General features: G+C 48.2%; 1 protein-coding gene across 5 annotated transcripts in view; it reads left to right on the top strand.

The window, feature by feature from the left end:
* LOC146335234 (tyrosine-protein phosphatase non-receptor type 11-like) overlaps positions 1–27,697 on the top strand; it is a 70,440-nt gene that overhangs the window by 19,299 nt on the left and 23,444 nt on the right. For 3 of the 5 annotated variants that reach the window (XM_084821908.1, XM_084821906.1, XM_084821907.1), the window contains exons 2-5: positions 13,528–13,588; positions 13,863–13,985; positions 24,445–24,639; positions 26,394–26,586. In XM_084821908.1, the coding sequence (XP_084678034.1) occupies positions 13,528–13,588; positions 13,863–13,985; positions 24,445–24,639; positions 26,394–26,586 (572 nt within the window). The remainder of the gene's footprint in view (positions 1–13,527; positions 13,589–13,862; positions 13,986–24,444; positions 24,640–26,393; positions 26,587–27,697) is intronic. The other 2 variants (XM_084821910.1, XM_084821909.1) reach the window with 1 other exon arrangement.

The following is a 27,697-nucleotide window of genomic DNA, read 5'->3' as shown; positions in this document are numbered from 1 at the left end:
CACCTAAGAAGAGTCCTGCTGGATTAGACCCAAGGACTCTGCATTTCCCACAGTGGCCAAGTAGACGCCCATGGGAAGCCCACAAGCGGGACACGGGGGCACTGAGGTATAAGACCAGTGCTTTTTTGTTCGGTTCAACCAATCCTCAGACCAGGAGAAATGTGTTCTTTTGAGGGCCTGTGAATGAAAGGCACTCTGCATACACTTGGATACACTCTCCAGAAAGTGCGTGAGTGTGCACGGATCGGGGCAGGGAGAGAGTTGCGCATCGCAGCTTCTGAAGTCAGGATTCGGAGTGCAGCAGTTGTACAGAGTCAAACCTGCGCATAAGGAAGTCTAATCACTGGTATTACCTAACAGAGCATGAGCATTTCTGAGCATGGGCAGAGTGCATATCCAGGAATGTAGGAAGCTGCTTTATAGTGAGTCAAACTATTGGCCCACCTTTCTCGGTATTCTCTCCTGTCCTCTGGGCATACCGTTGTTGTTTTTTCTGGCTGCATGTGACAAATTTATATTGAAGTTCTCCTCCCTGGTGTTCTCCTCCCTATTTGGCTGGGATGATGCTGTCATATAACAGTTAGCGTTATATGAGACTGTATTTTTTTTAATGGGGCACATTTAGTGTTAACTGGGATTTTGCAGAGTGGTCCAAATACTACTAAGTGAGCATTACCTCAAAGCAGAACTGGACAAGTGTTGGCCCTTGAGAAGTTGTGGCCTGCTACAATTCCCGTCGCGCCTCACCATTGGCTATGCTGGCTAGGGCTGATGGGAGTTGTAGGCCAAAACATCTGGGGGGCAACAAGCTGCCCACCCCTGCCTCAAAGCGACACTTTTTCCTGACCTTTAGGATAGCATGTCTTGGCTTGCCTGGTGTCAGCATGCTACGCCAGCTGCTGCCCCTTCTGAAAACATTTCTGTGCCTGAGAGCGGCCCTCTTAATTTCCCATAATGCCATGGGGTGATGCTGTGTCTGGGGCATTGTGGGGAATTGGGACTGGCAGCTATGGTTGCCTAGGAACCTGCCAGGGCCCACCGAGACCCCCCACCCAGCTTAAAAGAGTTTATGTGACATGGCTGTGGAGCAGCACGATGTGGCGTGTGTGTGCCGTGGCTATTAAACACCCTGTACTGCCGAGGTGGGGAGCATCTTTCAGGCCAAAGGCTGAATCCAATTTCGGAGAAGCTCTTGCAGGCCGCATTCCGGGGCGGGCGGGGGGGGCTGCAAAAGCAAAAAGGGGAAGGGTCCAAAGTGCAAAAGATACCAGCCTATTTTAGCTTTAAGCTCTCACGACCATTCGCTAAGCCTTAGGAGAGGCATCTCATAGAATCACAGAATCGTAGGGTTGGAAAGGGCCTACAAGACCGTCGAGTCCGACCCCCTGCTCAGTGCAGGAATCCAAGTCAGAGCATCCCCGACAGATGGCTGTCCAGCCTCATCTTGAACGCCTCCAGGGTGGGAGAGCCCACCGCCTCCCTAGGTCATTGGTTCCTTTGTCATGTTGCTCTAACAGTCAGGAAGTTTGTCCTGATGATCAGCTGGAATCTGGCTTCCTGTGACTTGAGCCCATGATTCCGTGTCCTGCACTCTGGGATGATGGAGAAGAGATTTCAACCTCTTAGAATGAGGAAAACCTAATACAACAGCTGGGAAACCACCAAACGATGGGTAGCTTGGGGGAAGGGTGTATGGCTATTTGGGGAGCTCTGGAGGGCCAGATTTGGCTCTTGACCCTACAGTTCTCCACCCCCGCTGTGCTGATACTGCACATAGTAGCTTCTGAAATGGTTTGCTTGGGCTGCGCTCAAAATGTTGTCATTTTACTTTTACTTTATGGATGCGATGACATGTCTCCCTGTGCATTTATTTCATTAGGAAACGTTATTGATTTTTATGGCTGGCTGTAAGCTGCTTTGGAAGGCAACTTGTGTGGCTGGAAAAACAACTCCAATATGCCATAAATCAATAAACAAACCCAGTGCTCTAGCATGCATGCTCAGGGCTGGCAATGTTCAAGCTTGTTGAGATTTTTCTGAATTCTATTTTGCACTAGTTTCGCCTTGTTTGCGTTCCCAAATGCGAACATCCTTCTTTCGATCAGGAAAGTGCACATTTTTAAAAATGTGCATTTTTCCCAATTGAGAAAAAACACAGGTTTTTAAAAACTGTGTGCTTTTCCCAAAAGAAAATCTGGATTCCCCCTGCCCCCCCCCCCATATATACTAAATCGTGAAAATGCAGATTTGGAGGGGAGGGAATGTGCCCGTGTGCAAATGCAGACATGTGCGAACGCACACTTTCGAAACATGAATGCAAGTTTGGGATATTGTGAAAACTTCCCAAGAATTGTGTTCCTGCTCATGTCCATGTTTGGGGTTGCTGATGGGACATGTTCACATATTTTGCGAACAAGGAACAAAATCGTGTACATCCCTCACACAGTTAAAAATGCGTTCTCGGTGGGCATGATGCTGTTGATGCTTTACTGAAGTGCTGGCATTACTAGAAACCTTTTGACAACCGGGCTAAAATGTCTTGCCTCTTCTACATCCACAAAGTTTAGGGAATTCAGTCAAAGGTGGTTTTAAATTGGTGATACCATCTTCGCCCCTCTCTCGCGAGTTTGCTAGCAAACCCAGGGCAAAATATGCTGATGGTGTGTGCTCGTTAGAGTACTGGTGCGCTCCCTGGCTTGCTATAAGACTTGTAATTTATTTTCCCTCCTCGAACGTGAGGGTTCCTGTTTTCCTCAGCTGTGTGTTAAAGGACGAGCTGTGCGGATCTTGCTTCTTTTTTTTTTAATGTCATCTGTGCAGCAGCTGGAGCAATGCTGATAACAGAGAGATGGTTTCCTCCATCTCCGTCCCACTCTTCCCTTTTCAGTACGTGTTGGAAGCTAGTCTCTCCACCCGTCATGCAACTTAAAACATTTTTTTAGGGCTTGGGGCTCCCTGGCTAAATACTGCAAAGCATGCATTGTTGCATGTTGCTTGCTATATTTCTCTGTCTCTCTGTGTCTGTCTGTCTGTCTCTTTTAATTCTCCCCTAGTGATTATTTAGCACTGTCAAAGTGCAATGATCACACTAACCCCAGCATTTTCCTCTGATTCAGAATACCTTCCCCTCCTCTGCAGTTATGAATTAACGGTCAATGTGGAAACTGCAACAAACTGTTGCTGTTCAGCCAGCCATGCCCTTTTCCAGGGTACTCCATTCCCCTTCAACCCAGTTTTCCATCCCCTGCCTCGACAGTCACCATTCTGTGACCTCTGAGTATGCTTCCTGTTCATTTAGCTGTTTTTGCCTCCCCCACCCCAGGTTTCTCCCTTTTTTATACTTCTGCAATCTTTTTGGTTCCCTCCAAACCTGCTGATACATCACATGGGTGGTGCCATTTGAGCTACATAATGATCGTCACTCAGCAAATGCATTTGCTGTTAACGTCCACCCCAGGCATAGGCAACCTTTTTTTGGGCTGTGGACACACTTGACCATTTGAGAAACTGTCCTGGGCACCACCACAAAATGGCTGCCAAGGGAGATGTGGCAAAGGTCGAGGAATCTGCTGCAAAGATTGAGTCCAAGGCCGAGGTGGGGGCTGAGCCCCGATACACTAAACAACTCCTTTGAACCCCCCTTTTTCAGCAGCAAGAAAACCTTATTTTGCAGTAATCCTAGTTTCCTGTACGAAAATGTCTTGATTTTTTAAAAACATGGGAGGCTTGAGCACCTTGGTGAGCTCCAAGGGTGGTGTCCATGGGTGTCACATTGCCAACCCCTGATCTGCCCCCCCCCCCATTCCACCTCTTTCAAATCCTGGCAGGGTTTTCGGTGCTATATCAAGGCAGGAAAAACATCACTGCACAAAGTCTGTAGTCGTTCAGCACGGCGCTGGACTTCTGTTCTTTCTCCCCCCCACCCCCTGGTAGCAATTCTAAATATAGTGCCCGGGCAGGGGAAACCTCAGCGACAGATTTACACGTTGTAGCATCTACCATTGCCCATCTTGTGTCCCAGGATGATGGAGAAGCTTTTTCCTTCTGTCTGAAATACCAGACAGTCTAATATACGTCAGTTGAATGCATCCTGTTCGCTGGAGGACGGGGGTGTAGGAATGAACAAACCAGGCATGCATCAAATAGCGGTGTTTACATCCGTTAGCGCAGGGGTGCAGAACTCTTTCCACCCAAGGGCTGCATTCCATTCCAGAGAAAGTCCCGGGGGCCACATTCCTGTGGTGGGAGGAGCCAAAGGCAAATAGGGCAGAGCAAAACACCAGCATATTTTAGCTGATATACTTACTTCCAGTAACTAAGCCTTAGGAGAGGCATTCCGACCGTTGGACCGCACAAAAGACACCAAATCATCAGGGCCTGGGGAAATGGGGCAGCAAGGAAATGGGGCGTGGCCAGGGAAGCAGGGTGACCTGGAGCGCTGATTGTGGCTTGCAGGGCTGAGGTTCTGCACCCATACATTTGTCTGGGGGACCCCGGAGTCTGGGGGACCCCGGAGCGCCGAGTGTGGCTTGCAGGGCTGAGGTTCTGCACCCATACATTTGTCTGTGCTTTTGAGCCCCCCAAGTTACATGGTGCAGCTCCTGTCCAAACAAATGTAGGATTTTGCCTTATATCAGGTTGGACTATTTGTCAATTCAGCACAGTGTTTTCTACTCTGACTGTCAGCAGTTCTCCAGGGTTTCAGGCAGAGAACGTCGTCTCTCACCTGCTCCCTGGTCCTTCTAACTGGAGATGCTGGGGATTGTACCTGGGACCTTTAGCATGTAAAGCAGGGACTCCACCACTGAGCTGCAAACCCTCCCAGAACTATAAAGGAGCGTGTGCATCACAACAACGTCTGCATTTGATGCTTGGGTGCGCATGCCCGACCAATGGCAGCACTCGCGCACACACTACCAGCAAGAAAAATGGGGATCTCCACCTTTCCCCCATCACCTGCTACAAGGGATGTCGAGAAATCCACAACAGAATCAAATGGCTTTGGATTTCCATGAATCCGACCTGTGAATTCTGCAGTGGCCCAGCATTTCCCGAGTAGCACGGATCTGCGGCCTCACGACCAATTTGCGGGGGGGGGGGGATGTTGCGCAAATTTAGTTGTAGGAAAATGTGTAAAATAAAAACCACTGGCCACCAATAAGCATTTCCTCCATAGGCTAAAGCATGAAAATGCGCATTTGGGGGGGATTTGGGCATTACGGGGAAGATTCATGCAAATGTGAATCTGTGCAAATTCTGGAAATTGGAAAAAATCCGATTCTGTCAATGAGCAGACTATGGAATGAAAGGCACTTGACAATCCACAAAATGCAGATGGAATGGATTTTACAAAAATCCATACTTCCCGGCTGCTACCTGATACTGCTTTGCTGATGGACCCAGAAAAGTTAAGAAGTCACCAAAGGTTTTGCTTGCCTGCTCACCCAGATATAGGCATGCTAGTGATCCATTGTGTATCTACAGCTGTGTGTGTTTGGACAAACCATTTCCCTTTCCCCTTGCCTGCAGCTGATCCTTACTTGCCACAGGAGAGGAATTTCAGGCAGAGAGAGAGAATTTCCTATCACTGGCTCCCTGATGCCTTTAACCAGGGGTTGAACTGGGGACCTTTTATATGCAAAACCTCTGCTCTGCCACTGAGCTATGGCCGCTCTCTTCCTGGCCAGTTTAAGTCCTCAAATAGAAAGAGGAAATGAAGTCAGGTGTGAAACAATCCCCCCTTCCTCAGCTGACATTTCCTTTTTTCCTTTGTTCCAATTTGGATTACAAATGATTTTTAAAACTTTTTTGTAAGACCCTATCGATGCAATGTTTGTTTGGCAGCAAATAATATTTGCAGAAGGGAACATCTTTCAGTTCTCAAAACTGAAAGCTGCTTCTGTGCCTTGGGAAGAAAAGATTGCTTGTCTCACCTCCCCACCCAATCCCTTTAGTGAGATGTGGATTGGTTGCTGTGCATGCAAATAGGTCTGAGAGGAGGATGGGGATGGGTGGTGTGGCTGCTGATGTCTCAGGGGAGTGACACCTCTCTAAAGCAGTGCTGTTTTCCCCTTCTTAAGTGAAAGGGTGCTTACTGCCAAGGTGAAAGGGTACAGCTTCCTGAAACACTGTTTCTTGCCTTCACCCTATCTCCTGGATTTTGAAGTGTCCTTCTCCTGCCTTTATTGGCTCAAGAGGAACTGTAATGGTGACACATCATTATAGAACATTAATTGTGGAGCTCTAGTTTACAAGTAATATCCACTTTCCCCATGCTGCAGATCCAGACAAGGCCCTGCCTCGAGGAGTTTACAGTCAAAACTTTGCCAGTAGGCAAAGAGGAGGGAATAGAAGCAAGAATAAGGAGAGTTTGTCATGAGTTAATGGAGGTGCAAGTATGGTGGGTCATTCGAGAGCTTTGGAGTAGTGGATATAATTAATGATATCACTGAATTTTGTAATCAGTCAGCTTGTGGGTCGAATTCCACCTGTTCGCGATGCTCAGCTTTTGAACGAGCCTTGACTGGTGTTTTACAAATTCGCTATTAAGTTCAGAAGCGATTGGATGCTTCTGAGCATGCGCAGTCTGTATGTAAACAGTGCCACTTCCACGCATGTGCTGAGTTGGTTGGATGAACCCTTTTCTTGCCTATGGTAAACTGAGGGTGTCGCATCTCTCTCTTGTTATTGTTGGACTAGATTTGGGTCATCATCCTTTGTACAGTACTTTTATTTTGTTCAGTAAGTCATCGTATACTTACTGCTGCTGGCGGGTGGAGTGTTTCTGTGAGAGGCCATGTGAAAACAACCAGTCAGGAAGGGGGTACATAACATGGTGATGTGCATCAACATGGCGCACCTGCGTTTCCAAACTACTGCGCCTACAATGCACTTTGATATTGCGCATGTGCAAAAGCTCATTTCTGTGGAACGAGGGTTTGTTTTAAGAGAGAACTGCCATTGGAGCTTAAATGGGTGAGTTTGTTATTATCCAAGGAAATAGGGAATTCACCCAGAGTCAGTTTGTACATCGCTAGATATAATGCTGCTTCCCATTTCTCAACAGCAGCAAACAAGGAATGTTCATAAGATCCACTGTCACATGTAGTCCAGGACTTTTATTTCATTTCGTTTTCATTTGAAAACCAGATTTTAAAACTCCCCATTTCCCCCTACTATCTAGGGAGCATAACCCAGGCTGTGCAGACATGTGACAATTCCCAGCCTGTATGCTGGAAGCCGTGGAGAGATCCTTTGCTCTGGCACTTGCGTGGGGGAGGGGGATTTGGGGGGGAGAATCGGCATTTTTGGCTGGCTGCCTGCATGCAGATAAACTTCTGTGGTCTTAGCAACATGTTGCTTTGTGCTGTAAACGTTTGTGGTTAACTCTCGAACATGGCTGTCAACTATCTGTTCCGTCCATCTGCACATAGCTGGCTTCTGAAGTCGAACAATGATGGACGGGTTTCCTGCCTCCTCTTTGTTGCATATATTTCTTCACTCCCACCCCCTCACCCCACCCCCAAATACGTCTGTAGAGCTCCAGAATTCAACACAAAACTACCGTGATAATTGCATTGGCAAGTGTTTCTCCGTTGCAGAACTAGCAAACGAGGGCTCATCCGCCCGCCCGCGCTGTTTACAAGGACCACCCTGGTTTTCCATTCCTGCCCGCTCCTTTTATGTTTGCTAATAAATAACATGGTGTGTATGCAAGGAAGGAGGGAGGAAGATAACGTCTGTTCTAAACAAGCTGAATGAAGGAAGGAACCAGGGGGGTTGCTTGGTGCTTAAAAGGTTTAGGGCCCAGCCCCATAGGACACAACTCTGCATAAAATTTGCATATGCGGCATAATTTGCATAAAATGTCATATGCATAAAATTCATGTATGCATAAAATTCATAGACTGGCATAAAATTTCATATATGCAAATGAAGAAAGAATTACTAGGAATTATTTAAGTTTCACAGGAAGCAAAGCTAGGCAATTGATTTCTTGTCCAAAGCATCCCAGATAAAATCAGTTCTTGAATTGCATTCTGTCCCTGATCATCCCAAACTAGCAGCAAGGTGTTGTTGTTTTTTCTAAGCTTAACTGCTGTGCAGGGAGAGATGGTGTGTGTGGGGGTATTAACCCTTCTGTACCCAGCTGCGATCTGCCTTGAAATTTGCCCCTTGCATGGTAATTAAGGTAAGAAGAAAAAAACAAACAAACCTTCCATGGCACGAATGGGACACTCAGGGTTCTGGGGAATACATATGGGGACCTAGGAAACAGATTTGGGGTTAGGCTGCTCCAAGACTGAACAATTGCTGTTGATATTCAGCTCGGCTAGTCAATGTCTGAGTTGCGTCTACTGTGAGGCCGGCTTCCAAAAGCATAGATCTGAGCTGTCCAGAAGTTCAGATTTAGCAAAGTTGATCAAGGGATGTCCATGAGATCTGGCAGCATATTTAGTCCAGGATTTTCGTTTTGAAATATGGACTTTAAAACTCTCAATTTCCCCTACTATCTAGAGCAGGGGTTGGCAGCTTGTAGGCCCAGACATCTATAGGGCCACAACTCCCGTCAGCTCCAGGCAGCATAGCTAATGCTTAGGAATGATGGGAACTGTAGGCCAAAAACATCTGGAAGGCCACAAGTTGTCCACCCCTAATCTAGGGAGCATTATCTGGGTGGCACAAACATACAATAATTCAGTAGATGCCATGGAAGGGTTCCTTTGATCAAGCACTCGAGTTGTTTTGGGGGTGCGTGAGGGGGGACTGGCATTCTTGGTGGATGACAGTGTGCAGATAAACTTCTGTGCTCTTGCTGGGGAACATGGGTGGGAGGGTGCTGTTGCACTCATGCCCTGCTTGTGGGTCTCCCGTGGGCGGCTGGCCGGCCAGTGTGTGAACGGAATGCGGGACTAGATGGACCCTTGGCCTGATCCAGCAGGGCTCTTCTGATGTTCTTAAAGGAATGTTGGAGACCTTGCATCAAGACCTGGCAGCTCAGGTTCTGCAAAGCTTTTATTTTTTTCTGTGGCTGCTGTGAAAGAGCTGACCTCACTGATTTCAACTAATCTGCCCTCTCCTTGCCCTATCAATGACCACTAGCCACACTAGCTAAATGGAGCACCCTTATTCAGAACTAATATACCTTTGGGTACCAGGTGCTGACTTTTCTTGGCAAGAAAAGAAAGAAATGACAATACCCTTTATGCCAGAGGTGCAAAACCTGATCCTGCCATCTGGGTTTCCCCAGAAGGAAGTGGCCCTTTCCTCTGACCATGCCCTGTTTCCCTCCACCACTGATTTTGGGGCGGTGTCCCAGCTTTTCTGCCACTCCCCTCCCCCCAAATGAGATTCTGCCTGCCTGCTTTATGCCCTGCTCAGGAACATCAAGAACGATCTGGCTGGCCACGGTTGGAAACAGTAAACTGGGTTGGATGGGCATGTGCATGTGTCCAATCCAGCATTTCCTGTGCTTGCATACCTCTAGCAGTTGCAGTCAATCGGCCGCAGCTTTTTGAGAGAACAGCCAATAGTGATTCTTGCGTTCCATCTTCATTACAGCTTTTCAGTGCACTAGAACATTAATCCGTGATGTTCGGCAACTCACTCTTGTTCTTAAGCATCATTAAACCTTATTATCTTGTTCCTTCAGCTGTGGTGGAATGATGTTTAGAGGGCTGGTTCTTATGCTTGCAGTGAAAGGGCTCTCAGTGCTGTAGACAGAAATGTGAAGCTCTACAGCAGCCTGCCGTTTGCTCTCCGTTACCTGGAAGGGCAGTGCTTCTCGCCGCCCATTGTGTTGTCCACACACGGGCACAGTGAGTTTTAAACCCGAGCCATCTGGCTGCTCAGGTTTAGCAAAGCTCATCTTGATTAGCTTGCGAAGGCGCTTCCGGTGTGGAGCTCCACAAGGATCGAACACTCAGTTTCTCCACTGTCTTGAAGTTTGGGCTAACTTGGTGTGGTTAACACGCCCTTCAGCATGTCAGATGAAAATGGGGGTATTCACTTTAGATCAGGGGTGGGGAGCTGAAGACCAGGGGGCTAAATTCAGCCCCCCTGGGGTCCCAGAAGACCATGCGCACCTCCCCTTTCCCTGAATCACTGTTTGTTTCATAGTTTCCTGGCTTTTGTATGGGCTCCCCCCCCCCATTCTAAGAGGTTGAAATGCCTCTGCTAAGGCTTAGTCACTGGCAAGAAAAGCTTTACACTACAGTATGCTGGTATTTGGGGCTCCCCCCTTTTTGCCTTTGGCTCCGCCCGCCACTGGAATGTGGCCCCTGAGAGCTTTTCCAGTATTGAATTCGGTCCCTTGGGCTGAAATCAGTTCCTCTCCCCTGGTTTAGGTTTAGACGGCAAGAGGATGGCAGAGGAGGGAAGGTGGCTCAGTGGTCGAGCGCCTGTTTTGCAAGCAGATGGTCCCAGGTTCGGGTCCCAGCTTCTCCCGGTAGGGCTAGGAAGGAATCCTGCCTGAAGCCCTGGAGAGCTGCTGCCAGTCAGTGTCAACAATACTGAGCTAGATGGAGCAAGGGTCTGGCTCTGTATAAGGCAATTTCCTATATTCTGTGGGATGGACCCTGTTCTGTGTTCTATGCCACATCCTTGGGGAGATGTGGAGCCCTTTTCTGCATTTGTTCCCTGGCCGTGGAATGACTTTCCTGCTGGTGCCAGAGGGGTTCAGCCAACCGAAGTTCAGTGATCCTTCCGAATCACACCTCTCCGAATTCTGCAATGGAGTCCTCCAATCAAAAAATGCATGCAAAAAAGGCGTGTAGTGGGGGGAACAATGTTAAAAAATGCAGTATATTAGGAAAATGGCTTGCCCTGAATATGTACCTTAGGCAAAATTGCATGCCAAAAAATGCATGCATTATTAACAGGAACGTGTATGAATTTTGATGCAAACGTAAAGAACAACAACACTCAAATTTAGGGACAAACTGAACTGAAGATGAGGAAAGTTAGACAACTTGGAGAAAGCAAAATCGACAGTCTCATGCATTCCCAGCTGCAGCTGCTGGTGGTTGCATTATACAGCTGATCTGAACGTTTGAAAATCAGACTTTCTGGCTCGAATTAGGTGGAGCTTCATGCCGGAAGGGTGTACAAAATCATTTGCCGCTTCTGATTTTCGTAGTCGCTACTTCTCTTGTGTTGTGGAGGGGATGGCAGCTGAGACCCCTTCAGCTACCATTCCTCCAGTACAGCTGTGCCGTGCTAGTGTCACACAAGAGGGAGACATTCTGGGGTGGGGTCGGGGGAGAATAAGATATGCCCTAAATGGTATGATATCCCCTAAATGACCCCATCCTCAAACCTGTCTTTTCTCACTCTTGGAAAGTTCCCAGAATACCCCCCTTTCATTTCACCACCAACAATGGACTGGTGTGTGTGTGTGTTGTAACTTGGCACTTGGGGATGGGGATGCTAGGAGCTGTAATTCAACACATACTCAGGTTGGGGAAGGCGGATCTCCCCAATCAAACAGCCCAACATGGGACAGATCAAAACTTCTCCATGCTACGGTGTTAATAGGAACAGTTTCCTCTGCACGGTGCGACAGTGTGCGTGCACACACGTTGGCTGGGGAATGCCGGGCGTTGCCGTCCCAACGCATCTGGCTGGTACCCACTTGTGGAAGTCTGGATTATATGGATTTTATTTCGTCCTGTTGTTGGAAGCTGCATCCAACTTTGGGCATCAGGGCAGATCAACGTTTCAAACATGCATTTGTCGCCTGTCGACATGTATGCTGCCGGGAGGTGTTTGCAGCCATAGGAGCCTTTTGGATCCGTCTCCTCCTTGCTCTGGTGAGAAGACGGCGTAAGGAACTGTACAGTTCTTTCTGCCCTCATTTTCGCAGTCACTCGCTTGTTACAGGCCAGGTACTAGGAGAAAGAGGCCTGACCTCTTGGCTTCCTTGCTTAGAAGCTAATGGCATTAGAACCGGCAGCCCAGTGCTATTTTGGTCCAGTTCCTTTTTCCTTCCTGCTTATATATATACACACCATGCCTGCGCACCAAGTCATGCTCCCATGTGGCAGTGTGGGAGTTTTGGGCTGTGATAAACTACAGGGGCTGGTTGATTAGGGGAAGCCAACATATCCTTTGGAAAGCCCTGGTTAATTATGGGGGTTGCTGCTTAAACAGATTAAATTGGTCTTGGTGTGTGTGTGTGTGTTTGTAGGCCAGGGGTGCTAACCTCTTTCTGCCCCAGGGCTGAATTCCATTTCAGAGAAGCTCTCTGGGGCTATAGGCAAAAGGGGGCAGGACTAAAAGCCCCCAAAGCCCAGCCTGTTTTAGCTTAAAGCGCTTCCTACCAGTCACTAAGCCTTAGGAGAGGCATTTCAAGCTTTTACAATGGGGGGAAAACTACACAGAAGTTGGAAAACCGCCAAATCATTGGTGGCTGGGGAAAAGAAAGCAGGGCCATCTGAGGAAAGCTGGATTCGGCCCCCAGGATTTGGTGTGAGGTTTTGCATGCCATGCTTTCCCCATCTGTCCTGTTCTGGCTGGGTAAGTCTCTATGCTAGGCAAATGCTGGGACGAATCGAGTAGGCGAGTCAGTTGAGGAGGCCAATGGTCAAAGCACAGTATTACCAGGCAAGTAGGTGGTTTCCAGAAGAGAGGTCTGAGGTCAAAACACAGATAGGCATCCAGATACAATATGCAGTCCAAGAATCAGAGTCAAGCAGGAGTCCAAGAGTCAGTAGGACAGAGGTTCAGGCACATGGTAAAGTCAGGGAAACAAGATACTAGACCCTAGAGCTAATAGAACAATGTTGTTCCAGCACTGGCTAGGCTGAAACAGAAGGCTTATTTAGCCAGAGCTTCCTGAGCCCCACCCAGCGCTCAGCTGCAGTCCTACAGCCCTCTGACAAAGTCCTACTCATGAGGAGGGCCTTGTTCTCAAGGAGTCCTTTCCTCTTGAGGAGTCCTCCTTCGTGATCAAGCACTTCTTCTCAAAGGAGCCCTACTGGCCTGCCTCTTGAGGCGACAGCACTCTCGGGGGCCAGGGGGTCCCCCAGCCTCTCCCTCGGAGGTGGAGTCCCCTGCCACTTGTGGGGAGGGACCTGCAGACATCTCCCCCGAGGGCCCAGGCTCCTCCTGGTCTTCTGACAGGGGCTGTTTGTCTCTGGGAGATCTAGCTCCTCCTCTGAGGAGGAGTCCACCAGTGGCGGCATGACATGCTCTCACTCATTCCCCCCCTCTCTTTCACTCATTACCCTCCTCTCTTTTCTTAAAACTTTACACCATGCTTGGCTTTGCCCACCATTTTAATTTCCCAGAGGGACACTACATCAGTGACCTTGGTGATGCCCAGTTGAGTATTGGCTTGAAGAGGGGCGTGGGCCAGGCATGCACCGCTCCTAGGCCCAGTAGCATGTCTTCCCCAGGCCTCTCTTTAAACCATTTCTCTCCAGTGCTCTGGCTGTGGTAACTGGCTGCTGCCATCTTAATTCCCTACAATGCCCCTAGTCCACTGCGGCTCCAGAATATTGTTGATTTTTTTTTTTTTAATGGCAGCTCCACCTGAGTGCTGTCTTGCTGGCTACTGCTGGGTAATCCAACCAAGGGGGCTACTGAGGTAGGTAATTTGTGTAGCTCCCCTCCCAAGCTGGAACAGGCCTTCCTGTACACTGTAGGTCAGCTTTCCCCAACCTTTGCCCTCCGCCTGTTTTGGACTTGGCTGGGAATTGTAGTCCAAAATATCTGGAGGGCATCAGGTTGTGGAAGGTTACCTGAGGTGAACAGAAGTTCTGGCACTGACCACTTTCCTTGGATCCTCCCAAGTTCTAGCAAGCTTATTAACTCTGTGTGTTTTTCTGTTTTTTGTTCTCTCTCCCCTGGCACCCCCAAAGGTGGTTTCACCCCAACATCAATGGAATCGAGGCGGAGAAACTGCTGTTAACCAGAGGCGTCCATGGGAGCTTTTTGGCCCGGCCCAGTAAGAGCAACCCAGGAGACTTCACTTTGTCAGTCAGGTATGAACTGTCCGCAGGATTTAAAGATGACGCTATTGAGGATGTTGTGCTATCTCCTTAAAAAGAAGAGATGTGTTTTGTTTCTGAGTGGGACATACTCTGATAAGACCCATTTTACAGAAACATTTATCTCTAAATATATTTAATATTTATTTACATACATGAATGAATGAATGAATGAAATGAAATGAATGAAAATACGACTTTCTAAGAATTATACATGAACTTCTACAAATGCAGACCAAATATCCAAATAAGTATCTATTTGAAGGTGGCGTCTATATACCACCTATTCAAATGTTGAAGGTGTTGGTAGTGTCACGTTCCTACATCCTCTCCCTTTGCAGTCGACACACTCCAGGAAGAAGGCTCCAGGCTCGCTACTTTATGAGTTAATGACTAGCCTCTTTACAAATGCAGACTCTAGGAAACTCTCAGACTTCAATGAAACTGCTAATCCACACATCTACGAATATCAGTAGAGGATACGTGGTGGAAGTGAGAGAAGTTGCCAGCAGTCTGGGCATGAACGTCAATGCCAGACTTGCTTGGCAGGGATGCCCCTCCCTTAGGGTGGCTCCCTCCTACGTTGGCTTTCATGAGTGGCCAACCTGGTAGAGCGTCTGGACCCTGCCTCTGACTTTTCCCGCTTTGCTCTGCGGACCCTAGCATCCCTCCAGTCACACCCCTCGCTCTCCTTTCTTCTCCTCTTCCAAACCTTGGGTTCTCATGGTGGAGGAAAGGGGGGGCCATTCAGGCTGAACCATCCGTGTGTCAAGGTCTTGGGAAGAAAGCCTTGCCATATCTGAGCTCACTAGGGAGGGTGCCTCCCCCTGTTCTTGTTGTTTCCCTTCTGAATCTGAGCTGCCAGACATCACATGCTCAGATTCATTCCTGACAGGTAGGTCCTCAATCTATATTGCATTATAGGAGGTGAGGGTTTATCTTTCCAGTGTTGTAGTATCAGTTTCTTAGCTGTCAAAAGGGTGCAGTGAATCCATTTGGGCTGACCATGCGTTAACTTCCAGGAAGCAGGTAGATAATTTAAAAGAGCATCTACATCAGTAAATATTAAGGAGTGTTCCAATACAAGGTTTACCCATATAATAACCTCCTCCCCAAAAGAGGCAACTATTGGGCATTGCCAAAACATACAGTTAAACATAGCATTAGCTGTGTTACACCTCCAGGCCTTTCCTATGGTGGCACCTCAATTGTTAAATACTATTCTGGGCTGATTTCACCTGGCGACTACACTGTTGCCCTTTTCAGCAACCAGACTCAAACTGCCCTGTTCCCTTGAGCCATTGAGGACAAAAATATACCTACTTGTTATTGTTTTTAGTAGTCTCTGGCTACTTCTTCCCTCTCCCCCCACATTTTGGATTCTAGTTGTATTGGCTTTGAAGCTGGTTTTAACGAGTCTGTTAATATTGTTTCTTTAAAAAAAAAAATCAATTGTAAACTGCCTTGAAGGGCCAATCTTTGTGGAAAGGGAAAACTTTAAAATAAAATAACAATTTATTCACTACATAGCGCTCACGCTGCCAAATCTCTGCTCACACCACCCACTACAGACAGCATCCAAAAACCTTATGCAAGAGCTATCTTGCAAAACCAAACTGTTTTGCTTAGGTGACGTGGGAGGGGAGACACTCTGTTTGAGTTCAGAGGCCCCCTGCATTTTACAACCACACGTTGGCTGCCCTCTATGGCAGGGGTGTAATACCTCAGAACTGTAGGCCAAATCCTGCCTTCTGTTGTTCCTGGTCTAGCCCTTTGGGGTTCACCAGACAGCCTCACCCCCTTTCCCCCAAACACCAATCGTTTGGTGTTTTCCTAGGTTTTCTGCAGGTTCCCCCCCCCCCATTCTAAAAAGCTTGAAATGCCTCTTGTAAGGCTCAGTTCCTGGCACGAAGAGCTTTAAGCTAAATGATGCTTTAGAGCAATACGACAATGGACCCCATTAGCTAGGGAGGCGGTGGGCTCTCCCACACTGGAGGCAATCAAGACGAGGCTGGACAGCCATCTGCCGGGGATGCTCTGACTTGGATTCCTGCATTGAGCGGGGGGTTGGACTCGATGGCCTTGTGGGCCCCTTCCAACCCTACTATTCTATGATGCTGGTATGTTTTGCATTCTGGGCCCCTCCCCTTTTGCTTTGGCTCCTCCCACCACTGGGATGCACCCGCCCCCAGCTTCTCTGACATGGAATTTGGCCCTCTGGAGGAAAGAGGTTCCACAGCCCTGCTCTGTGGGGCACGTCCAGCTTACAGGGCTATCCTCTCTGATCTGTTTATACCATTTATGCTCTTGGAGCTGAAGTTCCTTTTGAGCTTCCGAAACCTCCAAATGTTTAGGCTTCCTGCTTGGTGTGGGGGTGGGGGGAGAGGGAATAAGGGCAGGCATTTACAGCTGCAGCTGGATCTCTGTAAATAATTTAAAGAACAGGAATTGGCGCTCTTGTGCATTTCCCTAAGAGGCATTTGGGCCTCGGGCCAGCCGGTGGAGAATGCTACTGCCACGGAGGAGAGCTCGAAACCCTCTCAACGACAAGGACGGCACTTAACGCAGTAAATGGGGCCCGTTTATATGAGAACGGATCTTATTTGCTGCCGGCTGTGGCTGTAACCTGGATTGCTGGGGGTGGGGGCACGAGGAGGAAGCAAGGGAAAAAGTCTTGCAAGGCTGTGTGTCTGTGCCTGCTCAGTTGCTGCAAACAATCCTCCCTGTAAAAGAACATTAGAAGTGCCCTGCTGGATCAGAGCTCCACCATGCTTCAGTCACCTCCTGTTTTTGGAGTGGCCTCTGCTCTGCATGGGGCAGCCCTTGAAGGTGGTTCAGATGTTGCAGCTGATTCATAATTCTGAAGGCTAAACAGACTTTACTTTAAATCTGTATCTAACAGCTGCATTTTCATTTTTGTCTTTTCTTTTTTACTCTAGAGTAGGTGCAGGGGCCCTAATCTGGATCAGGAGCCTAGTAGGGGTACTTTTAAGATCAGGATCTTAAGGAGCAAGGAGCTGCCTGACACAGTAAAAACGTGTGTCCTCTCACCACCATCCAATCACATTCTAGAAATCCTAAGGCCCTCCCCTTCTGCCTTTGGCAACCTTGCCTATATGTTTTGCCTATCTCTGAAGCCATGAGGACTAGAAACCTGGATTAGTTTCAAACATAAAAATCAGAAAAAGCCAAGATAGCAAAGACTCTGGACTTTCTACCCCCAATTCCACATCCCCCTGCAGTTTTTCTGCTTGGCAGAACGGTTGAATGCATGCCACCTCGTCCAAGGTTTCTGTGGGTGTGCACCACAGATCATGTGTACAAATGTATATCCAATAATGCATTGCAAGTTCTGTTCTGAGGAGCCTTGTCTGATTTTTAAACGGCCACAGAAAAAATTGCAAGATTTGCTTGCTGCACAGCCATTTGGGTGAGGCTGTTTTGACTGGATTGTTTTCCACAATTCAGATGGGGGTGGGGATGGAACCTTTTATGCTGTTGTGAAACTTGGGAAAGGCCTGGCTAAATAGATTGATTGTCCATTTTTCATTTTCGTCCCCTGTTTGTAAAGTGCCAGAGGGCCTTTGGCTTGCAAGGAAAGGCGGGGTCGAGGGGAGAGAAATCTTTCTTGAACTGAAGCTTTGTAACGTTGGCTTGGGGAGGGATCTGGAGGGAATGAAGGAAGCTTTTGAGCCTCTTCCCAAATGGCGAGGAGTGTCTCTCCATCTGGTTTCCTGCTGCTGTGAACAAAGACATGGATTCAGCTATTTTAGCTCGCTGGGTGGTGCCTCACCAACCTCACAGGGATGTTGTGAGGAGGGGAAGGTCTGTGTACCCATAGACTCTATGTCAGGGGTAGGGCAACCTCTTTCAGCCTGAGGGCTGGATTCCATTTTGGACAAGCTTTCGGGGGCAGCATTCCAGTGGAGGGTGTAACCAAAGGCAAAGGGGCAGGGCCATCTGCAAAGGGGGAGGGGCCAGATATACAAAAAAATACCAGTACATTTTAGTTTAAAGTTCTTGCTGCCAGGAATTAAGCCTTAGGAGAGGCATTTCGACCTCTTAGAGTGGCGGAAAAGAAGTTGCAGAAAAACTGGGAAAACAACCACACAATTGGTGGTTGGGAGAAAGAGGGTGGCCTGGGGAAGGGAGCATGGCCACCTGGAGAATCATAGAGGGCTGGATTTGGCCCCAGGACTTGAGCGTTCCCACCCCTCCTCTGTTCCATAGAGGAAGGGTAAGGTATAAATGTAATGAACTAAGTAAAAATGCTGTCTTGTCCACTGGCATGCTGTGATTGATATGACTTGATAGAACAGAACAGTGTGATCTGCAATATAAAAGTGCACTCTCTCTCTCTCTCTCTCTCAAATGCATCCAGGCAATCTAACACCGGACACCCATTTAAATTATGCAGTGTTTCTTTTAGATAATGCCATGTTTCTGATTTTTGTTGCAGAATATATTCTTGGGGAGGGGAAAAAAGAAGCGATATACAGCTAGGGATGTCAGAGAAATCAGTTTGGGGCTGGAATTTGATGGGTTTTCCTAGGCTTGGCCCCCAGGACTTTGTTTCAGTTCCTGCTGCAGCACCTGAATAGATCTGTAGCCAGTTGGGACAACTCGTGACTTTTGTACTTTCCTTTTTTGGGGAGGTGGGAGATTTCTGTGCACATTTCTGAGCAATTTGTGCAAATTACAGCCGAATTTGCAGAAGCTGTGGCTGAATTCGCACACAGTATGGCCGCACCCACACACATCATGGCCGAATCATGCACAGTATGAACTAATTTCACAAATTATGCAAATTAAGGCTGCATTTGGGTAAATTGCACAAATTCAGCCACAATTTATGCAACTTTCTCATGAATTTGCACAAATTTGAGAACCTTCCAACAAAAATGCCCCCCAAATTCACAGAGTTCAAGGAACAGCCCACAGCTCGGCTCGCAGATGCAAAGCAAGTCGTACATGTGGAGGAACTCCGTCGAGCCAAAACAGAATCGGATTTCCCAGTGACAGACATCCCTGTACATGGCATATCCCTGCTGTCTTCTGAAATTTGAACTCTGCTCCCTCTCTGGCCAATGAAATTTGGCCAGGAGCTGCCTACATATCATCAAGCCTGTCATCGCAGCCTTAAGGGCTAGAAACTTGGCATTTTTAAAATAGAAAGCTGAGATTCTTGGGATGCTAAGGGTTCACTTTGATGGAACTAAGCGGGTCTGTGTCTGATCCATGCCCGAATGGGAGACTTGAGTTCCATGATGGGGGAAAAAGGCAGGACATAGATGTCCTAAACACTATATTAACATACACATGCGCCCTGTGATTATGGGATGTGTTTATATCCCTGCATGAGCCACATAATGGCTCTATTCCCCAGGTAAGATGGCTTTTGCCAGCGAAAAACTAATGGACTTGGCCCAAGCCCAAAAGTAGATGTTACAGAGATGCAGTGGCCCAGATCTCCACCTGGGCACCATCTGAATGAAAGATGTTAATGTGACCTGACACTCGGAAGGGCCGTAGCTCAGTGGCGGAGCCCCTGCTTTGCATGCAGAGGGTCCCTGGTTCAGTCCCCAGCATCTCCAAGCAGGTCTAGGAAAGAATCCTGTCTGAAACCCTGGAGACAACTTTAAGCTAGATGGGCTGGTGGTCTAACCCTTTATAAGGGAGCTTCCTACGTCTAAAGGGAAGGCTTGTAGCCCACTGGTAGATCACCTACTTTGCATGACGACGGTCCCAGGTTCGATTCCCGCCTTCCCCAGCTAAAAGGCGCAGGGGATGGGAAAGACCCCAGAAGCACCTTCCAGTTAGTATAGGTCAGGGCTGTTGAACCTCTTTCAGCCTGATTATCAGATTCAATTTTGGAGAAGCTCCTGGGGGCCACATTCCAGTGGAAGGCAGGGCTTAAGGCAAAAAGGGCAGGGCCAAAATGCCCCAAACACCCGTGCTTTTCGCTTAAAGCTCTTACTGCCTTTTAAAATGGCGGGGGAGAGAATGGGAGCCAGTGTGGTGTAGTGGTTAGGGTGTTGGACTGGGACTTAGGAGATCCTGGCTCTAGTCCCCACTCGGCTGTGAAATTCACTGGGTGACTTTGGGCCAGTCACAGACTCTCAGCCTAACCTACCTCACAGGGTTGTTGTGAGGATTAAAAAAATGGAGAGGACGACGACCATGTAAGCTGCCTTGGATTCTTTGCAAGAGGAAAAAAAGGCGGGATATAAATGTAATAAAATAAAAAAAATAATTACACAGAAGCCAAGAAAATACCAAATGATTGGCCAGGGGGAAGGGGGTGGGGCAGGGGAGAGGGCGTGGCCATGTGGGAGCTCAGGCAGTTGGGATTTGACCTCCCAGGCCTGAGGTTCAACACTGTAGACAATTTGAACCCATCTTTCAAGTCCTGATCCGCTACTCTAACCACTACACCGCACTATCTTGAGCCCCTGCTAGGGGTTCCGTGTCTGCCCTGTGTGTCTAAACGTACAGGTCTGAGCCTTGTTCGTGTGTCAAACTTCGGGAAATCGGAACGTGCGCGTGTGTTTTTCCTTCCTCTTCAGAGCAGAACCTCGTCACAGGTCACCGGGCAATGAGAACGTTTTGTGGCTTTGAGTGTAATGAGCGGTTACAGCTGTGTGCTTTGGACAGAGTGGGCGTTGGGGTGTTTTTCGGTGTTGTTTTAAAAAACCGTGCCAAGACGGGACTGAGGCTGAGGGAGGCTCTTCTCCCAGCAAAGCTAGATTTGCAGCAACAGCCATTTTTCTGTAATGATTTAATCCAGCCGCTGGCTAGAAGGGGGCCTGCCGCCCCCGCTTCACGGCCGCCGGTGTGGTGCACCCGCAGGTGTCCCTTTTGCAGAAGCCATTTTTTGGCAGAAAACGAATCAAGAGGGGTGCCAGGGCCGCTTTGTAGCACATTTAGGATGTTGGTAGGGCAAGGCCGTGGTGTGTTATTTAGCTTTGGGGCTGTGCTTCTCTCTTCACCACCCCTCCCTGCTTTAGTGATTGCCGGAGAAGAATTTTCATGGTGCCGCCGTCGTGGTGTAGCGGAGGCAGGGCTCACAGGGAGGTGGCATCAGCACATTTTTTAATCAGCCGGGACGCTGACCTCATGTGCCACCCCTTTCACATGCCCCTGTTCCCTCTGAGCTTAGCTGCAGGCATCACAGTAGCAGGCCAGTGGGGGGCAGGGGATGGATTTTCTCAGCGACAAGCTGTTGTTCCCTGGTGCGATGCAAAGCATTTAGGTGACGTCTTGATATGGGCACTTAAGACCTGTTAGCTCAGGGGTCCCCACCCTTTTTAGACCCATGGGTTCATTTGGGAATTTGAGAAACTGCTGTGGGCACCACCACAAAATGGCTGCCATGGAGGATGTGGCTAGACACGTAATGGCTCTGTAGGGGCCTGGCTAATCAAAGGAGGTGTGTGTGCACGGGGGTGGGGGGCAGCGAGATAAAGAGGTGAGGGAGAGAAACAGTGAGGCTGTGTCCCCAAAATAGGTTCAGCATCTTGGATGGCTCCTTTAGGGTTCTGGCTGAAACCCAGAGCAGATTCACCACCCCACTGACATCAGAGCCCCCAGCCTCCGCTGGACTAAAATTGACAAATTTAGCTCATTTTCAAGCTACATTTATCCGTTTTTCCCCCCTCTGTAGTGAAACTGCCTTTTTTTTTTTTTTTGCAGCTGCTGTGAATTTCTGCAGCTCAGAAGGGGGAGTGGGGAAAGTATCTGGGCTTAACAGGGACCACATTTATTTAGCTGTGTATTTGCAGTATTTTTATGCTACTCCTAAGCCAAAAAAGCTCCCAGAGCTGCTCCCATATAATCAGTTAAACGAGGCAGTCCCTCCCCGTAGGCTTACAATCTAAAGAAGACATGACACAAAAGGAAAAATGGAGGGGGAGGGAAGAGTATTGCCCATCTCCTCATTATAGGAAGCAGGGATGCGGAAGGTGTAGGTGATCCAGTCCATAAACAGTATTTTGAAAACATATAATGAAGAAAATAATCAATATTGACAGATAGTGTCCTGACACGGATTGTTCCAATAAGAAACAAACATTTCTTATTGGAACATGGAAGCTCACTGGGTGACTTTGGGCCAGGCATAGACTCTCAGCCCAGCCTACCTCACAGGGTTGTTGTTGTGAGGGTAAAATGGAGAGGAGGAGGATTATATACACCGCCTTGGGCTCCTTGGAGGGAAAAAGGCGGGATATAAATGTAATAAATAAGTCTTTATTTATCATTTTTTTACGCCACTTTTACATTGTTTGTAAAAAAAGAAGAAAAGTAATAATAATAATTACCCAACGTAGCTAACAGCATAATAGAACAAAATACCAAAATTATGAAACCATCACAGCTAAAAGAATACATCGGCAGGGTCGAACTGGAGATGAGTATGTTTTGTGTCAAAGGAGAGTCTCTTGTTTGGTATGAAATGTATATGTTGATTTTACCGTCATGGTTATGCCCAAAATTCTTTTTAAAAAAATGGACAAAAATTCGTTAGGTTGTTCCCCCACCCCCGCCCTGCAGCTCCCAGGAGCAATATTCTTTTTTTCTAGTCCAGCAATAACAGACATTCTTGCTGCAGTTAGCAGGTTTGTTGCAACGTCGACATCCTTTTTCTCCGCATATCTGTCCAGGTAGTTCAGCGATAAAATGATTGGCTCTTCCAGTAATCTATATCCCATAACGAGTTTAATGTACTGAATTGCCGCTCACCAAAACTGTTAAAATTGCACTGCGCATCCAAACTACGTGTCGTATGTTTGTGCCCCGATACATGTGTGCAGTTTTAGTAAGCCTTTGATTTAAGATTTTAATTTCTTAGAAGACGAAGTGCTGCGGCTAATGGAGGTGCAAACCAGTTCCCCCTTCTTTCCAGCACTCAGAGGGTTATTGCCATTTGGGTATTAGTGGAGCTAAGATCAGCCCTGGCTCCCTTTGGCCTCCTCCTCCATCCCGGCTAGCTTTCCTGGGACAGAGGCTAATTGCATTTTAAAGGCACTTAGAGGCCGGCTGCCTGCTGAGCTCACCCAGACTCCAGACGCTTGATGGATGAGTTGGATGAGGGGAGAGACATCTCTCCCTCTGTCCTAATCTAGTTTTTTTTTTAATGCTGATAAACCAGTAGATTCAATAGCTCTGAATGTACGAACCCAGCCCAGATGGACAATTGCTTCAAGCAGGGCTGTACATATTTGGAAGCCAGTTCCCCTCAATCGTCACTTTATTATTTTAAAACGTCCACAAGTTTCTGGCCTTCATGGCTGTAAAGATATTCTATGCCTTACTTTTTCCCCCTCTCCTACCCTTACTCCAAGGAGCTCAGGGAGGTGTAGGTCGTTCTCCTCCACACACACACACTTTATCATCACAACAACCCTGAGAGGTAGGTTGGGCAGAAAGAGAGACAGACAGACAGACAGACAGACAGATAGACCAGATGGACATACTGGGTCAAAGTCATCCTGTGAGCTGCATTCATCTCCCCACTTTGCCATGTAGAACTCCTCAGTTCTATCCACTGCACCACACGGATTCTGACTTCCAGGGTATGTTTTGGAAGTGTGGGGGCACTATTTGCGAAACCCTTTAAAGCCAAAGGAGTCTGAATAAAATTTCCAGTGGCTGGTGGTAAGTCTGCATAGATTCTTATTTTTCATCATGACCAAGAAAAGCAACCACCACCACCACCATCGTTATTACATTTATATCCCACCATCCTTCCATCATGGAACTCAAGGTGGTCACATATGTCTCCCAAGTGGTCTCCCCGCCAAGCACTCATCAGACCCAGACCTGCTTAGCGTCAGCAAGGTGGCGGCCTCCTGTGCTTTCAGACGATGCCCTGAACATAGTCAAACTATGGTGTTATTAAAAGGGGGGAATGGGGTAGCTCACCATTAGTAAGGGCTTGTGTTGCTTCAAGGATGCTGTCCTGCAAAGGTGGTCCTTTGCTTGGCAACATCTAAAAGACAACAGGATTGTTAAGGGGTTCGGCTGTGGCTTTGTCAGTTGGGTCTGGCGCTTGACAAGTTAGAGCTGCAACTTTGGTTCAGTGTTTACAAGCTAGGGTAAAATATTCTTGCTGAGAAATGGGGGAGACATTGGGTGCAAAGCACCCCACTCTCCCCAAAGGGCCCTCTCATGTATTTTTATTCATGCAGTCATAGCTTCTTCGAGTCATTTTGTCCCCGTCTCTGTGTGTCCCTCTGCAGAGGGAGGGAAGGAAGCCACGGAACACGCCCCCTTCTGTTGTTGGTGATGTTCACCCAAACTTATATCCTCCCTTCCACGCCTCACCTGGATTGGGGCCTGGGCTTTTTGATAGACAAGGTGTGGATATTATGGTCTGTCTACCCAGCATTACACGTTTCTCTTCTCCCTCCTTTCTCTGCCCCGTGCCCCACCATTTTTTTCTTTTTGGCTCCAGAAGGAACGATGAAGTCACCCACATCAAAATCCAGAACACCGGGGACTACTACGACCTGTATGGAGGGGAGAAATTTGCCACGTTGGCAGAGCTCATCCAGTATTACACAGAACAGCAAGGCCTCCTGCGGGAGAGGAACAGCAACGTTATTGAGCTGAAATTTCCTCTAAATTGCCAGGATCCCACCTCGGAGAGGTGAGTGGGAGAGTGCCCGTTCCAGATTAAACCCTAGGTCAGCCTTTCCCAACCTAGGGCCTTCCCGATGTTTTGGACTACAATTCCCATAATCCCCCACCAGCATGGGGGGTTATGGGAGTTGTAATCTAAGACATCTGGAAGACCCCAGTTTGGGGAAAGCTGACCTTCAATACCCTTTGCTTTGCATGCCTGCTCTGGACTTTTCCATGTCACAAATGTCTTGAAGATCATTCTGGCCTACCTTACAGGGTTGTTGTGAGAATGGCACAGCAGTGCTGTAAAATGCTGTAAAATGCTTTCAATGTCCACAGTGCTGTACTATGGCTAAGAATTGTAGTTGCTACCACTACTCTGTAGAGAAATGGGTAATAAAAATCTCTTAAAAGCCGTAGTGGTGTTGGTTGAAGACTTGAGGGGGCTTCTGGCATTGTGCTCTCTGATAGCCTCCCTCCTGTGCCCGGGGATGCCAGCTGTGGTATTTCTCCCATTGGCACCAAGCAACTGCCATCTTTCTTTCCCACAATGCCCCTGTGATAATGTCACTCTGGAGCATTATGAGGAATTTAAAATGGTGGCCAGCTGGGCATTGAGCAATAGAGGGGAACAAATTAATGCTGTCAGCAGTGGGCCTTATATGGCCCTGGCAGTTGCCTGACAATGCCTTATCATATGGTGGCAGGGCCAGCCCTACCATTAGGCAGAGCGAGGGACGCTCAGGCAGCAGATTTGAGTGACATGAAAAGGCAGCAAATTGAGGCGCGTATGGGAATTTCTGCCTCAGTCGCCAAAATAACCTGGCCAGACTCGGGTACTAAACCCCTTGGCTTGGCAAGAATGACACCGCTTGCTCTTCTGTCTCAGGCAGCCAAACGTCTTGGGCCGGCCCTGTATGGTGGCGCCGGCCCTGGGCCCTCGGTCTGCTTGCCAGTCCATATTCATTCCGCACTGAGTCTCGAGTTCCTGCTGCTTGCTTAACTCTGGTTCCCCGACCTGCTTCCGAGGTTTCTATGGAACTCGGGCTGGTGATGTCACGAGGGGAATCGCAAAGGGCTGCAGAGCAGAAAGGCCCTCCGGGGGCGACGCGGGTTGGCGCTTCAGTGGAAGCGAGTCGCTCCTCACGGTAGACCGGAGGCGCCACCTGGAGGACAGACTCGGAAAAGGAGTTTTGAAATGAGGGAACTCTGGGGATCCCCGAACGGGGCAAGCGGGAAGCCTAGTGAGCTGTGAACGGGGTTGGCGTCACATGCAGCAGTGCAATTAGCTAACTCCAGATTCTGGACATGATGGTCTCACTGGGTAATTTGAGCTGGTGACTTCCAAATGTGCTAAACCAGCCATGGCAGAGATTTTTAAAAAAACACATTTCAATTTTATTTGCTGTTGTTAAACGACTGGGAGTCAGAAACCCTTGCCAATCCTACTGCAAATCACCCAGAGATCTGTCCATCAAGCCTGATCTATCTTCTGCCATCCCTTGGGTTAAAGATAATGTATGTAATGAACTTTGAACGTACCAGAGGTACTATATAATTATGTAGCATCAATTTATAGGGCTTTTCTATGTGTGTGTGGTCATTTGGGGAACTCAGGCAGGCTGCATTTGTCCCTCCCCAGGCGGGCCATATTTGTTCCCACCCCCAGCGGGCCATATTTATCCCCCCCCAGGTGGGCCGTATTTGTCCCCCTCAGGCTGGCTGTATCCCCCAGGTGGGCTTCCCTGCACTACGCCACACCAAACTCTCTCTTCCTAGATGGTACCATGGCCACCTGACAGGCAAAGAGGCCGAAAAGCTCCTAACGGAGAAGGGCAAGCCAGGAAGCTTTTTGGTCCGTAGCAGCCAAAGCAAACCAGGTGACTTCGTCTTGTCGGTGCTGACGAATGAGGACAAAGCCGACACCGGGGACCGGAAACCCCGGGTGACCCACATCATGATCCGCTACCAGGTAAGGCATGACAGAAGCCGTTGGTTTTCCCAGGAAACCTATCAGTATTACAGACTTCTAATCCATTCCAGCAAGCTCTGCAGAGGGAGATGAGAGCCCTGCTGAAAAATGATTTTTTCCTCTTCCCTCCCCATCCCTTTTTCCTTGTGTGTCATGTCTTCTTAGATAATAAACCCACTGGTGGGGGACTGTCTTGTTTTACTGATTGCATGTATGTCGCTCCGGGAGCCTTTTTTGGCTGATGAGTGGGATAAAAATACTTCAAATAAATAAATCACTCAGGTTCATGTATGGTAACATTCCTGAAACTGGTGTCCCTTGAGATGGTTTGGACTACAAGTAGGGCTGGGTGAGAAATTTGTTTCTGTTCATTTTTGAGCAGAATTTACCCAATTAGCACCTCTTGGACCCAAATGTAACCTGCGGTTTGAAGTCCATACATGGTATTCGAAAAATGTGTAGCTTTCAACAATGCACACAAATACACTTTAACCCATGGGAGAAAATGTGCACATTTCAAAAAATGTGCACCACTGATGCATCCTTTTGGGGTAATGCGCTTGACAATACACACAGCCCCCGACTCATGTCTGTGTCAGATTGCACACTTTGAACAAATTTCGAGGTGGATATTGGAAAACCTTGAGGACTAGGGTTGAGGGAAAGTTGGAAAACCTCGAGGAAGTTGGAAAACATTGAGGACTAGAGGAGCTCTAGTTTTGCTGATTTGCACATCCCTAACTACAACTCCCAGCATTCCTGACCAATAGCCATGCCACATAGGGCTGATGGGAGTTCGAGTCCAAAGCATCTGGAGGACACCAGGTTGGGGGAAACTGATATATGGACAGCAGTGCTAGACATACTGGTGTGTGTTCAGAGGAGGGTGACCAGAAGGGTGAGAGAAACCAAGTCCGACGAGGAAAGGTTGAAAGAGCTGGGTACATTTTGCTGGAGGAGATTAATAAAGCGAGACTGCAGCAGGAGGTGATGGACTCTCCTTGGCCGGAAGTATTTAAGCGGAGGCTGGAAGGTGGCTGTAGAGGCAAGATTCCTGAATTTAGCAGGGGGTTGGATTGGATGATCTCCAGAGATCCCTCCCAACTCTTAA

Source organism: Heloderma suspectum, chromosome 15 (genome assembly GCF_057233095.1).
Source record: "Heloderma suspectum isolate Gila_16-S chromosome 15, 16-S_ref, whole genome shotgun sequence".
Classification (NCBI taxonomy): Eukaryota; Metazoa; Chordata; class Lepidosauria; order Squamata; family Helodermatidae; genus Heloderma; species Heloderma suspectum.
This window is presented reverse-complemented; position numbering and strand designations above follow the sequence as displayed.